Here is a 15,419-nt window from a genome sequence, read left to right as displayed (position 1 = left end):
AGAGCTGTATTTCATCAATCAGTAAAAAGAAGCAAAACCTTCAAGGTTAGACACTAAGTTGTAAAATATAAAACAAAGTGGAGCATGAAGAGTGTAAATGCAAATCAGGTAACACTTCAAAAGGACTCTTGTTGCAATTTTAAAATTAAATAACAGTGGAACTGGTGAAACAAAGGTATTTTAAGGAGTGGATACATAATTTACAGAGTGAAGATTAACCACATGGAAAATACAGTGTAAAATTCTGTTTAATTCTGTTTAACAGTCTTTAAAAGTACAGATTACTTGCAGTATCAAAGTAGTGTTGCGGTACGACACATGTCATCCCTCCCCAATACTCACAAAGTCCAATTAAAGCCCATTTGTTCTCATCTGTAGTGCTGATGGTCTAATCAGGGGTGCTAATGATGACTAACATTTGGTAGAGAACAACAAACAGGTACAAACAATGATGTCTCCCCCCAAACATATCAAAAGCACTGACAGAAAATAAAATCACATCAGTTGAATGAAATGTATAATTCACATCAGCATAATTTACATTCAAATGTCCATAATTGTACATTTATGTTTTTCTTTTATTTATTTGGTTGTTACTGTAGTGCAGTGGTTTCCAACGTTTTTTGTGACCCCATTTAAAGATTACAAATTTCTGGCGACCCCAGACATTCAAAACAGAGACTTTTTTTTTTTTTTTTTTGCTACAATTAATTTGTCTTTGATCATGTCATAGTTTGCTATACTATGTTACAAATAAATGTCAATTTTAGATGACATTTAGTCTATATAATGTATATTATTATGGACGGAGGCAGAAAAGCCAGGTGTAGATTACTGCACAAAGTGAGAATTTTATTTTCCTTGGCTAGGATATGTACAGTCAGTCCAGCTTGGATTTACAAATTAATACTAAAAGAACAATAACTCAAACTATAAATTATGAAAGAGCTGCAGCATCTGAAACTGACCACAATGAACATTTGACAGATAAACAGTACCACAGTGCTTCAGTTTCAGCTTCACAGTTTGTCATGTCTGTTATGGATTGTGATTGTCACTGTCAACTCACCATAGATTTTTTTATTAGCATTTTTTTTTTAATTTTTTTTTAATTTTTACCAGTTACTAGAAATTTCAGGGGACCCCATTTGAATTCCAGGCGACCCCACATGGGGTCCCGACCCCAAGGTTGAAAAACACTGCTATTGTGTGTCATGGTTTCTGCTGGAACCTGGCTCTGACGCTGGGAATTGTTGATATGCAGATTTCTAAACCAGCTAAAGTGTCCTCTCACACGGCAGGAACAGCTCATATGCAGGCGGTTGCGTGAGTGATTACAGCAGTGCCATGTGATTAATGGTATTGGCTGACCTCTATCAGTTTGTAATATAGTTTCCACACCTTGTTAGTTGGAGGCAGCCTTGACAATTGAGCACCAACTCTGCTCGAGACAGCGTTGTCACATAATAATTTATCTTATCATTTTAATTAAAAAAAAAACATGTACATATAATTAAAATGCAAATACACAAAAACTTGTAATCTTAGAATATTAGCACACCAACTTTCCCATTAAGAACATGCCATGCTTATGTTATCGTAGACTAGTTTTTGTCTGTTACGTTGAACAAATCAGTGCTATTAGAATCGTGCTTCTTTGCCTGATTACCTCATTTTATTTAAGCAGTTTTTATTTCTTCAAATAAATCTAGCAAACTAATCCAGTAAAGTAGTGAATTTAGGGGTCATGTTGGTTTGTGGCTATCATTATTTATTTTTACAGCACATTTTTAAAATTACATCTTCATAGTAACTGGATGAAATTATTATTTGACCATGATGAAGCAAAACAAGAAGAGCTTAAAAAATACAAAATGATCCAAGTTTTTTTTTGCATATCAGCAGTGACAGATTTAATGCTCATGACAACATGGAAAGAACATACAACAATGCATAAATACCACTTCATGTTAAAAATAATGCACATTAAGTCAGCAACATTACATTACTGTAATTATTAAATATGTCTCATTGGTATAATTGCATGTATAGAATAAATGGGCATTTACATACATATTTACAGTCTCATTTACAATTCATAAGCTGCTCGGTGCTTGCCACAGTTCCTCAGATCCTACTGGGTCTCCTTTTGATTTGCACACATTCAGTTCTTATCTTCTTGCAAATGCAGCAAGCACCTGCCTGTGTTATCCACGTCAAAGTGAGGTTCCTTCACAGGACGTGGTAGACGGGCCGGGATCCAGGGCTCTCTGGCGTGCAGGGCTGTGAATCGGAGCTGCCGGGGGAAAAGGTGGACATGTCTCTGAGAGACGCCGGACCACAGCTGCCGTCCACCGAGGACAGACGGTCCACAATGCTGGACAGACACTCCAGACTGGAGGCTCCAGCAGCCTTAACACCCACACTCTCTGAAAAGACAAAGACAAGAGGTTTTTATACTAATATGATGCGGATGTTAAAGAGTTAAAGTAAAGACAACAGGATGGAGAAAGATAAAATATACATGAACTTCAATTTTTTTTTTTTTTTAATTTAGGTGTTGTTACTTTAGGAGTCCAAATCCTAAATATTTCCTTTGACTCCATATTTATTAAGGCTTAACACACCATGCCTGCATGGCAGCAATGTCACATTCATATCATTTCCATACTGTCAAAAGGTCTTACCGTTCTTTGCGTAACAATAGCTGTTGCTGAAGTTTGCATTCAGCTGTTGCCACACTGGACTGTTGCTGTCAGCCTGGAAGGAAATATGAAATGATATTATCCTTGAATTCTTCCATTCATGAAAAAACACAAAAAGACATGGTGTGTTGAATAAAATGTGTGATCACTGTATCAAAATTTATAGAGCAGGAAGCAAAAAAAAAGCACAAACAACCAGTGCCCTTCATGATATTTTGGACAGGCTAATAAATCCTGAATTCCAAAGTTATGGGCTTCTTCATTTCACATCCACCTTAAAGCCGAAGTGGCAGTGTGTGCTCCCTTCCCCTGCCCAGATTTGAGCGTAGCAAATCAATTGTATCAGTGGAAGCAACACCAGTTTGTGCAAGATGACACTTTCTCCTAGTAAATCTGCAGAAAATCCTGGCAGCAGCGCAGAACATGCAGTCAGGATGGAATGCAGAAAAGCACCCAGTTTTTCCTGCCAGACTTCACTAAGGTGGATTTAGCTTGGTTTATTAGGGCTATAAAGTGTCCGGTGGTGGGAAAGTCATTACACCTTTCACTACTGCAGGTTCTTTTGTATTAGCTGATACACTCATCTTCAAACTGCTCCTGAGAAAAACAAATTAAGTCTGACCTGTAATAGTAGGTATCACATCTAGGGGACAGAGATAAGTTGTTTGTATTAAAGAAATAGGAAAATATGACATCCATGGAAAGGCATGGCCAATTTAAATGAAAGGACATACACAACACCATAACAAGAAAAGGCAAAAAGGTGAAATGTTTAAGTTCTGATAATACAGCGGTCAACAACATGGGTTTTTTAAGGTGGACTCCTTGTTCCTCTGACTGATGACCTACTGGTTTTTACAGCTACATCCATGACTTGCAAAGAACAGATGTTTTCATGAAGAGGCTGAACATGTGGAGGCCTTACCATGCCATCTGAGCAGCTGGATGATGGACTCCCGGGCTCTGAGCTGCTTTCCCCAGGTAGGCCATAGTAGTTTTCCACCTGCTCTCGTAACAGCTCCTGCAGGCTCTCAATGTACTGGATGGCATTGCGCAGGATCTCCACCTTGGGCAGACGCTGGCTAGGGTTGGCTGAGGTGCAGCGTCGCAAAGCCTCAAATGCGTGGTTGACCTTTTTCAGTCGCCGGCGCTCACGCATGGTGGCAGCTCGTCTACGGTCCACAAAGCTGGACTTGCGCTTACAGGCCTTGCAGGCCCACTGGAGGCAGTGACCTGGCTGATGAGGAGCTCCAGGAACCCTGACATGCTCATCCTCCTCAGAGCCAGCGAGCTCCACACCAGGGCCAAACTCCAGGCTGTCTGGAGATGAAGCACATGCCCTGTCATAGTAAACCTGGGACGGGGAGAAGACGTCCATGGCTGGAAGAAAGGACTCTGAATGAAGAGATGGATGAAAAGGAAGGAGGCTAGAGAGGGGTGAGAGAGAGAGAGAGAGAGAGAGGAGACCTCTGAGTGATATGAGGGGTCTGTTGCCCCAGGCCCCCCTTTTATGCCCCTAGGCCTGAGCCCAGGGCCCACATTGGCCAGATCTAATTACCATGGCCCATTGGCCCAGCCAGAAGGCAGTAAGGGGGTAGCTTAGCTCCCTCCCTGCCCATCCCAACCCACTGCCTCTCACCCCCCAGTACCCTGCAGAGTTTCCCACATCTGCACTTACTGGTGTTTTCCCACTCATCACCACTTCTTCCAACAGCCCTTCTTTTGCAAGGCCACAATGAATACAACGTTTGGGAGTGTTTGACAAGAGTGTGTGAGCAGCGACTACAACTACACTAAATTATAGATTTATTAAGAGCCATTAAGAGTTTCATTTACTTCATGTACTTGTAACTGATCACTAGGAATTGTGATATGTGACAACAGTGACACTTAATGAAGATGTAAACATTAAAGAGTGAGATTTTTGTTGTTTTTTCCAAGGAGGCTGACCACATGTAAGAGTATGCAGGCCAATTTTTACGGTGCAGACAACAGCGTTGCAGATGCAGCCCAGCTGCAAAGGAAGGTGTAACATTTCAAGCCCCGTGAATTCACATTACAATGGTAAGGTCCCTCTAAACACCCCAAACTCATTACTGAAGGTGCTGTGAATGAGGCAGTCCCTGTTTGCTGAAGCTCATTAAACCAGTATTTACACAATTGACACCACTGCACAATTCTCTGCACCATTTTGCCTACACAGGCCAAATTTTAACAATTAAATGTTATTGACACAAGTCAAGCAGTTCAATTGAACACACAACAGATGGCCATAATGGTGCAATAGTTTTTATTCTGGTGGAGGGTTGGAGGGTGTTAAAACCATCCAAATGTGATACTGCTGGGCAGATATCTCACTATGTTTCTTGTTCTTTTTTTTAACACAGATCACAATACACAAAATTGTGTTTTGTTTTTACAATACAAACCGATAATGTCAGATAAAAGGCTTATGGTTTAACACTACTATAAATATCTTTAAATTCAATTCACTACAGTGATATACTTTTTTCTGTTCTGCTTCAGCCTTTTGACATCTGTGTCAGAAAAATTAAGATTATATCAAAGTGCAATGAAGAGGAACTGAAGTGTTTGTGCGTAAATGTTCTCTCCACAGACTGTGGCAGACTGAATGGGGCTTTTGCAGTTCGTCCTGTCCTTTGGTAATTATGTTGTTGACAGCTTGCAAGGATACAATGCGGATATTTCTCACAATGTGTCAAAACGTTTGGCGAGCCCCCATCTCTGGGAACCCTCCGCACCTAAGAAAACACCGGTGCCTGATGCCTCTGAATTGCCGTCGGAGTTTGGATTAGGCACAGCTGAAGAAGACATCGGCTTGTATTGGCTTGTAGCTGCTGAGAAGATCAAAGCCCTTCAGGCTGAGAACAACGTCGTCAATGAGAAAACCTGGCATTTACCGACGGCTACCAGCAGCCTGAGTCAGACTGGCGCAGCACATGCTGTTTATCCTGATGCGCTGCGCTGGGACTGGCGCAGACGCAGCGCACTGGCCGCTGCTGGGATCACTGGGCTTGTCTCTTGGGAACCTTCTAAGTTTGCTTTTTCTGTTTTTTTTTGTTTTTCTCAAGGGTCAAAGATAGAGCTAAGTGAAGGGCAGAAGGTGATCCTTTATGTCCATGTCCCTCACGTCTGAAAGCCTTATTTCTTCCAAACGGCCTCATGCTTTGACCTAATATGCTGCTTGTTTGGTGCACAGGCAGCAGCCCCCCCCCCCCCCCACACACACACACACACACACACACCCCGACAGAGGACTAATTTGTCACTAACATTCCTTTAAAATGGAGAACCTTTCAAAGCACCTTTTTCAGGATGTGCAGAACAGCAATTTAAGTAGTCCACTTAAAAACAGATTCATGAATAAATAAAGAGAGGAAAGAATAATATGAAATCTCAGGACTTTTTAAAGGCTATTTTCCTGCACATAAAATACCATAAAAGTCCATTTTATAATACCCACAGGGATAGAGAAAAAAAAAAACACTCTGAGTGGCAACACCATTTGTTTGGCAGTGAGAGGTGCACAGCCAGCCCTGCGCTGAGTCCTTTTCCTTGCAAGATATTGAAGTCTGGATAAAACGAAGCATTGGGCCTCAAGTCTTATCCCCCCTATAACTGCTCCCCTTTCATCAGCTCTGACTTTTAAAACGCAGCCCTCACAGCCAAATGAGAATTCTATGGTGTCATCAGTAACACCAAAATCCCTGTAAAGTTAGAGAAGCCAAAGCTGAGCTCTGAGAGAGTTGTTTTTGAGGAGAGTGTATGCTGCTAAGATGATAGAGAAGCACAGGGATATAAATCAAGGAATTTAGAAACTTAGACTTGGGAAAAGTATTGCCCAACTTTGCTGGACAAAATACTCCTTTATAAGCCATCAAACCAATGCATATCCTACTGATACTAGTATTTCTTATCAAAAGGAAGTCATAATTTTCAGTGTTTGGTCTACAGTTCTGGTTCATCAGATTATAGGCTATAGGTTCAATAAAGAGAACCAAAAGGTTAAGTAAAACTGCTATCAGTGTGAGTGATTAGACAGGCCCCCATTAAAATGACATTACTGTTTGGGATATCAGGTTTCTGTCTGGTTTCTGTAGAAAACAAGATATGGAGCACAAACCATGACTGCCATAAAGCTCCGGATACTGTAGAATTATTGGCTTTGATTATCCTAGTGCTTCAGCTGCACACATCTGATGATAAGATGATACTTTATAGAAAATATATGTTTTTCAAGCTTGATTCATACCAGTGTCTAAAAGTCAGCGTGTTTCTGCCTCTGCTGCTCTGATTTTCAGCATTCCTTTTGAAATCTGTCTCCTCCAACTTCCTCATAGGAATGGAAATGCAGTAATTGGAGGACCATCTTTCTGTGGTAAATGTACCTCTAAGTGCATGACTACCAGAGCTGCATTCACAAAATGTCTATGAAGTGCATTTGTCTAATCCTCGATGTATACTGAGGTCTTCAGCCACTGACGCTGTGCACAGGCACGTGTCTGCAGGCATATACAGCAAACTACACTTAAAGGATCTTTATGTCCTCGGCATTATGTTACATGTTTTAGTATTTTGGATGGAAATGCATTGCATTGTGATGATGAAATAAGTGATGATGAATTAAAACCTAATGACTGAGATAACTTCATTATCCCTCTGGGCTTTGCACTCATTCCCAGTGCCCGAGTTTCCATGTCCCCAACATATGATAGGATCGGAGAGGCACGCTGTGTTTGGAGGGGACTCGAGTTACTGTTGTGGGATCAGGCCTGCTGGTTGCCAGTTGGAACAAAGAGAGGCAACCCAGCAGCAAACTATTCCAGGACAGTTTAGACTGATTTTATAGACTTCTAATAGCGGAACTGGTAGATCTTGAACTGAGAGATGAAGTAAAGGGAAGAGCAGCTTAACATATTTTTGTGGCTGAAAATTTTTTGATCAGCCCTCAAAGGTTGAAGAAAAATCATTAAAAAAAATTGCAGTGGTGGAATGTAACCAAGTACATTTACTCAAGGTCAGTTCTGACTAAGTTGTACTTGCATCATTTTATGCTATTTAATCTTTGTGCTCTATTACGTTTCCAAAAGAAATATATCAAACTACAAAATTAAATTGCTCTTATACATCTTTGTGATAAAGGCATTAATAACGTAGTACAATGACAATACAACAGCCTGTGATAACATACAGCTATTTTATGTCTTTAACCCTTTCATGCATGAACTATGAGAACATTAATGAAGATTTTTTTTTTTCCTGAGTGTTTTTATTCCTTTTTACGCATGAAAAAAAAAAAAAATTATGAACCTATTTTTCATGGAGTGACATAAATGTCCACTCAGCTGGACACCATTCGTTCAATTTTAGAAGCAAAGAAACATGTATTTACTGATATACTGTGTGAAAATTATGAAATAAAAACATGTTTAATGCCGCTAATCTGATGTTTTCTCACATTTTAACAGCCTTTTTGCTTAAAAAAACAAAACTGTTAATTACAGTCTAATAACAATTAGCAATTTTTTTTTTTTTAAAATGTCAAACGTGTAACTGCAGATCAGGTTTATCTAGAACAGCAAACTTACAGTAATGGTATGAATTATAGTGTATGGGATGATGCATAAGTGTCCTCTGTGCTCCCTGATAGGGATCTAAAACAACAAAATCTATAAATATACAAGAGAACACCTTTGAACAGCTGTCCACTGTAGTGACCACTATGCATGAAAGGGTTAATCTATTCTTGTATTTTATTTTTTTTATTTTGGTTTTTCCCCTGTAAGTCGCTTTGGAAAAAAACGTCTGCCAAATGCATAAATGTAAATGTAAATATATACTTAAAAAGGTGTCATTCTGCAAAAAAGGACTTACTTTTGATAACTTACATTACATTTTGCTGATTTATAATATTTTTAATTCTGAACTTCAGAATTTCTAAACTGTGTTATCCCTATGTCTACTGTAATAAAGAATCTGAGCTACTTCCTCCACTTCTGTTGCTCAACATTTACATGATAAAATAAAAGTAAATTATAGACTATGTATGGTTCAGAGTCTTGCGGCAGTTCTGGTTGGAGAGAGAGAGATGGATAGAAATGACATTTTTCTACTCTTTTGGTCAGTTTTGTACAAATATTTAATTACAGTCTCAACTTTCTGAAATATTTTGTCTGTTTTGAATACAAAATAAATATATCTAACCATCAGATTATTATAAAATATGTACAAATTTGTTGCTTCTGCTTTACAAATGAAGACAACATAACAAGCCAGAATGGCTGAAAATAGTGGGAATAATTTAGACATTAACAATGGAAATTGTAAATTTAAACTCTTGCTATATATTCCAGGTCTTAATTCTCTGAAACATCCTCTGTGAAGCTGATTTTCTCATCGTTGGTGATTCTGTCCACAATGGATGAGAGACGGAGGAGGCTGGAGGACGCTGATGAATCACTGGATCCTGAAAACACAAAAAATGGAATTATATTATTTATGAACAGCTATGTATGTGACATTTTAATCCAGGGGTGTCAAACTCATTTTAGTTCAGGGGTCACATTCAACTAATTTTGATCTGTAGTGGGCCAAACTAGTAAAATAATAACATAATAATACAGAAATAATATCAACTCCAAACTTTTCTCTATGTTTTGGAGCGAAAAAAGTAAATTTACATTATGAAAAGGTTTACATCTGCAAACTATCTTTTAAAAAGATGTGAATAACATGTACAAACTGAAAAAATAAGTGTAATTTTAATAATATTCTGCCTCAGTTTATCATTTACACATGTACATTAGAACTTACAGATCACAGTGGATCTACAAATACACACAGCATTTAATAACAGGCAGAATCTTGTTAAAATTCTACTTACTTCTCTTCAGACATTTCAGGTTGTTCTTATTTGTTCAGATTATTCACATTTTTTGCCAAATTATACTTTGTTTTAGTGTAAATACATGAAAATATTTACATTTACAAAGAGAAACATTTGGAGGTGTCAGTATTTATATGTTATTATGATAGTATTTGACTGGTCTGACCCACTTGAGATTGAATTGTTCTGAATGTGGAACCTGAACTAAAAGGATTGTTAATATCTTCAGTGTAATTTTTGCATTTCACAAATTCATCCCAAGGGCCGGACTGGACCCTTTGGCGGGCTGGGTTTGGCCCCCGGGCCGCATGTTTGACACCTGTGTTTTAATCTATGATAAATGATGTGAAGTTGCTATGTTTACCTTCTTTCTGGGTAATCATTGCTGTAGTGGAATGGTCAGCAGAGGTGGGCCAGGTCTCGGAGGACTTTTTCCAATGGCACTCATGACCAGCTGCCTATAAAAGCATGCATCACATATTATCACACAGACACTGGTGTCACTTAATGTCATACCATATGGACATGCATTTCAGAGTTATGACACCTCCAACAGACACTAAATGACATGAAACACAATGGAAATACAAATTAGGCTTATTTATGTGTGGAACAGTACTCTTATTGAGAGGCAAGACACGTACTTTTAATGAAGTGACACCATTCATGAGTATCACTCTATTAGTCCAATCTGGATTAAAAATATCACTAATACTAAGGGATAAACACACTGTAAACACATACTACAAGCACACTGAGCAACACTGTAATGAGATATTGGGAGTTACAGACACAAATCACCAGGATGTTGACTTGAGATGCACTGTCTGATTCTTCAGGAATATGAACCCAGATAGCAAAACCATTATGGCTTAAATCTGGCCCAAAACTGGCATGCCTTTTTGGCAAAGTTCTGGGTGGATGTATAGGCCCTAAATGGCCCAAAATAGGCAAGCCAAAATCAAACCAGAAGGAAGCCAAAATTCACCCAAAACTAATTGCAGATTTCCAAAATATAGCCATAATTGTCCCAGAAAAGCCCCAAATCCCCATAATCCAGCCAAAACTGACCCAAAGAGAGGCCAAAAGGAGGTCAAAATTCACCCAAAATTTGTGTTGCTCATGCTTTTAAAATTAAGTAGGGTTTTCTTCTGGGTAGAAATTCCCGCTCTTTGCGCAGTGTTTTGGCTTTACAGAAATATGCCAAAACACAACCAAAAAACATCCACATATGGAATAAGATGTTGCCGCTCTTTAGTCAATCTTCTGGCTTGCCATAAACATGCCATACCATCCTTATACTTGATCCCGCTCTTTGCCCAGTCTTTTGGTTAACCACACATATGCCATAACTCAGCCATATATTGCTGGTGCCTCCATATCTATTATGGATACCCTTAATCATACCACAGTTAAGCCTAAAGGTTTTCATAATGCCAAAAGAAAGCCAAAAATGCCAAATGTATGCCATAATACTGCCAAAATATTTGCTATCTGGGAAGGGACTACAAATGCAGATATTTTCAGAGGAGCTGTGTCCAGTAATCGCTTACATTTTGTTCTTTAAAGTTATAGGTTGACCCGTTTTGCTTTTTCTCCTGCTCGTCCAGTGTTTGCAGCAGATCCTGCAGTCTCTCAATGTAGCTGATAGCGCTGCGTAAAATCTCCACTTTGGGTAGCCTCTGGTTAGGGTTGGCCACGGTTTTCCTCTTCAGCGCGTCGAAGGCCTCGTTGATCTTCTTGAGCCTCCTCCTCTCCCTGAGCGTGGCAGCCTTGCGTCTGTCCGTGGGGGCTGACTTTCTCTTGCAGATTTTACAGGCCCACATGAGGCACTGGCCGTCGCAGTGCGCACGGAGACCCGGAGGCGCAAGGACGTGTTCCTCCCCACTGCTCTCACCCCCGGTCTCGGACGGAACATTATCCTGGCCCGGAGACAACGGGCTGTCGTTCCCATTGTACAGAGGAGACACCCCCGCCATGTCCAAGTGATGTAGTGCTTCATGATCCCCTTCTTCCAAATAACGCAAATCACTGAAAAGAAAAGTGTTGGTCTCAAAAAGGTCCATCATATTGTTGCACCTCTCGCCTGTGTTTTGACAGTGACTGTGGCATTTAAATAGAGCAGCAGGGACACAAGTCACCAGGCTTAAATATAGAATGTGAAACTCTATCCAACACTTTGGCTGTCACACAGCATCGAGCATCTTTTTTTCTATGCCTCTTTACAACCTACTGACTTTGTGTAGGAAGTAAATATACATTAAAGCCTTCAGAGGGAATTGAACTGTCACCTTAGGTTCAATGGTGGGTGCTTTAAATATCATGGCAAGTGACATGTTCTAGCACTGTCATGGAAAAAACTGAAAGAGATGTTTCTTTCATACCTTATGGAGGGGAGCGGGCTTCAGAAGTGAATTATTATCTGGACCAACCCAAAGAATATTTAGGTTCCAGGGTTATTTATTTATTTATTTATTTATTTATTTATTTATTTATTTATTTATTCCTTTGATGCATGAATTATGAGGACCTTAGTCAAGATTTTTTTTCCTGAGTGTTTTTATCCCCCTTTAGGCATGAAAAAAACAATGTGATTGAAATTTTTTAAATGAACTTATTTTTAATGGAGTTACAAAAATGTCCTTTTAGCTGGACACCATGTGTTTAATTTTTGAAGCAAGGAAACATCTATTTAAAATGCTATATCAGAAAGTGATACACTGTGTGAAAACTATGAAATACAATTTTTTAAATGAAACTAATCTGTTGTTTTCTCACATTTGATCATACTCTAATACTAGTTATTACTCACTTCATGGAGATAAAATGCAAAAAAAAAAAAAAAAAAACTTTTTAATTAGTAAAACTGTTAATTACAGTCTAATAACAACTAACAATTGATTTACACTAAAACATGTTACTGCAGATCAGGCTGATCAAGAACAGCATAGATACAATAATTGTATGAATTGTAATGTATGGGATGATGCATAAGAGTCCACTGTGTTAACGGATATGGAACTAAAACAACAAAACCCATGAATATACAAGAGAACAGCTGGAGAATAGCTGTCCACTGTAGTGACCAGTATGCATGAAAGGGTTATTTATTTATTTATTTATTCATCCATTCATTCATTTATTTATTTATTCAGAACATGCAAAGAAAAAAAAATAAAACAAACTGAAGCAAATTAAAATAAAAACAAAATAACATTTAAATAAACCTAATCTATCTTCAAGTACGTGCAAGTCTGAATTTTGCTTGGTAGAACAGAAGTAGGAAGAAGTATAAACTTAGGTTCCAGGGTTTTACAGAATGCCATCAGTTTTATTTATGCACACTTGAAAAAATGATATCAACTCCACTCTTTTCTTTTTCCACAATATTATTAGCTCTTTCATGCATGAATTATGAGAACCTCAGTTGAGATTTTTTTCCTGAGTTTTTTAAATTCCTCTTTAGGCATAACAAAAACAATGCGATGGAAAAAAATTTATGAACTTATTTTTCATGGAGTTACAAAAATGTACACTCAGCTGGACAACATGCATTTAATTTTTGAAGCAAAAAAAAAAAAGAAAAACATGTACGTAACACCCCTCATCAGAAAATGAGATACTGTGCAAAAACTATGACATAAAAACATTTTTCATGCAGCTAATCTGATGTTTTCTCACATTTTAACATACTCTGATACTAGTTATTACTAACTTCATGTAGATAATATGCAAAAAGACAGTAATGTTATGAATGTCAGTGTATGGGATGGTGCATAAGTGTCCACTGTGTTGGCTAAAATGCAACTAAAACAACAAAACCCATGAATATACAAGAGAACAGATGTAGAATAGCTGTCCACTGTAGTGACCACTATGCATGAAAGGGTTAAACCATAAACAAACAACACATAATAATATATATGTCTCCCTCCTGTCTGTAACCGACTGTTGCCATGGTAACATCAGTCTTACTTCTATGTGATCTGGCTCTAGCTTGTGGTCATTTTATTTATTTAAACATTATTTTACTGTTGGGGGGGGTCTTAGAAGCTTTCCTTCCCATGATTTTTTTTATTTTTTTTTATTTTATTGTTACCTTCCCTAAGTTACTGATTCGCCTGAGGCTCTGTAGGGTTAAACAAGAATAGTAGAAGAAGTAGTAGAAGTAGAATATCTTTATTGTCATTGTACAGATACAACAAAATTGAAAGTGCAATCCTCCTTAGGTGCCATAGACGTATAAATAATATATAAAAATGTATAAAAGTGAAAATATAAAAGAAAAACCCTGGACAAAAAATGAAAAAATGAAATACTATCTGTATTATGAATGTGCATCAAAATATAATAGTTTGCCCTTGAATCGTATCCTACCCCTCCACCAGGTTTCATGAAAATACACTGCAGTTTTTGTGTAAAGGTGCTGACAAACAGACATACAGGACTCATAATACAAGTCATTTAACACAAAAAGTATCAAGTTTGTTATTAAGTTACTAATGTCAGCCGAAAAGAATTAAAAAACACATGATTTCTTACCTGTCCCTGGAGGGGTCACACTATGCAAATTGTTTCAGATGTACACGGTGGGGAAGTAAAATTTACAATGAACATTTAGTTTTTTTTTCTCAGCAGGCACTACGTCAGTTGTTTTAAAACCAAACATATACTGATGTCATAATCATACCTAACACTATTATCCATACCTTTTCAGAAACTTTTGCCCATATGAGTAATCAGGAAAGCAAACGTCAAAGAGTGTGTGATTTGCTGAATGCACTCGTCACCTCAAAGGAGATTTCAAAAATAGTTGGAGTGTCCATAAAGACTGTTTATAATGTAAAGAAGAGAATGACTATGAGCAAAACTACTACGAGAAAGTCTGGAAGATACTATTAAAGAAGAATGGGAGAAGTTGTCACCCCAATATTTGAGGAACACTTGCACAAGTTTCAGGAAGCGTGTGAAGGCAGTTACTGAGAAAGAAGGAGGACACATAGAATAAAAACATTTTCTATTATGTACATTTTCTTGTGGCAAATAAATTCTCATGACTTTCAATAAACTAATTGGTCATACACTGTCTTTTAATCCCTGCATCAAAATATTGTAAATTTTGCTTCCCCACCCTGTATATGGCCAGGCTTTCAGAGATCAGCTTTTGACATGTTTAACTAGAGGAATCTTGTTCTGACCTGTCACAGCAGGTAAAGCATGGTGTGGTTAATAAAATAATTTTGACTGAATCCCATTTAACTGCTTGACTTTTAGGGTCCCGGAAATCTGCATTGTGGCTCCTTGTCACGTTGTTGTAGATTATTGCATAAAATTATTTGAATAAAAACTGGCACTTGGTAATGTTTTTATTAACACTTGTTTTTTTTTTCCTGTGATCAGTTAAAATCCACTTAATTCATTAACTGTTGTCTTCTACATAGACAAAGTGTTAATTGTGTTAAAACTGGGGTGTTAGCAGCCATTCTAAAGAGAAACAACACACGCTGTGGTAGCAATTTTGTAATTATTATGTTAAACATTTAATTTAACACAAACCAGTTGTTGCTACTGAGGATGTCATATGGAGAAAATACAAAATGATCTGCTTATATCCAATGTGCTGTTCCTGCTTTAGTTTGTGGGAATGGTATGACCAATTGTAACATGTAGAAAAATCCCAACATAAATAGACTGGAATGTGCAGAGTCAAAACAGCTTTGAGAGATGCATGCATAGGATGGTATAAATAGAAATGTGGCGCATTCATCTCAGATTCGTAAAGGAGATAAAAGCCTGTGAAGTGGTGA

The 15,419-nt window shown here is 38.0% G+C and overlaps 2 protein-coding genes across 2 annotated transcripts; both read right to left on the bottom strand.

The window, feature by feature from the left end:
• Window positions 1–1,914: 1,914 nt before the first annotated feature.
• myf5 (myogenic factor 5) lies at window positions 1,915–4,160 on the bottom strand. Its single transcript, XM_030149927.1, has 3 exons — window positions 3,631–4,160; window positions 2,688–2,760; window positions 1,915–2,429 (listed from the first exon to the last, which is right to left on the bottom strand). The coding sequence occupies exons 1-3, from the start codon at window positions 4,081–4,083 to the stop codon at window positions 2,233–2,235; spliced, it is 723 nt and encodes a 240-aa protein (XP_030005787.1). The 5' UTR covers window positions 4,084–4,160; the 3' UTR covers window positions 1,915–2,232.
• Window positions 4,161–8,974: 4,814 nt separating this feature from the next.
• Window positions 8,975–11,681, bottom strand: myf6 (myogenic factor 6). Its single transcript, XM_030149902.1, has 3 exons — window positions 11,166–11,681; window positions 9,977–10,070; window positions 8,975–9,192 (listed from the first exon to the last, which is right to left on the bottom strand). Exons 1-3 carry the CDS (start codon window positions 11,679–11,681, stop codon window positions 9,083–9,085), a joined length of 720 nt encoding a protein of 239 aa, XP_030005762.1. The 3' UTR covers window positions 8,975–9,082.
• Between the last annotated feature and the right edge of the window lie 3,738 nt (window positions 11,682–15,419).

Source organism: Sphaeramia orbicularis, chromosome 12 (genome assembly GCF_902148855.1).
Source record: "Sphaeramia orbicularis chromosome 12, fSphaOr1.1, whole genome shotgun sequence".
Taxonomy (NCBI): Eukaryota; Metazoa; Chordata; class Actinopteri; order Kurtiformes; family Apogonidae; genus Sphaeramia; species Sphaeramia orbicularis.
Note: the sequence above shows the minus strand (reverse complement) of the source record. Positions and strands in the feature narration are given on the sequence as shown.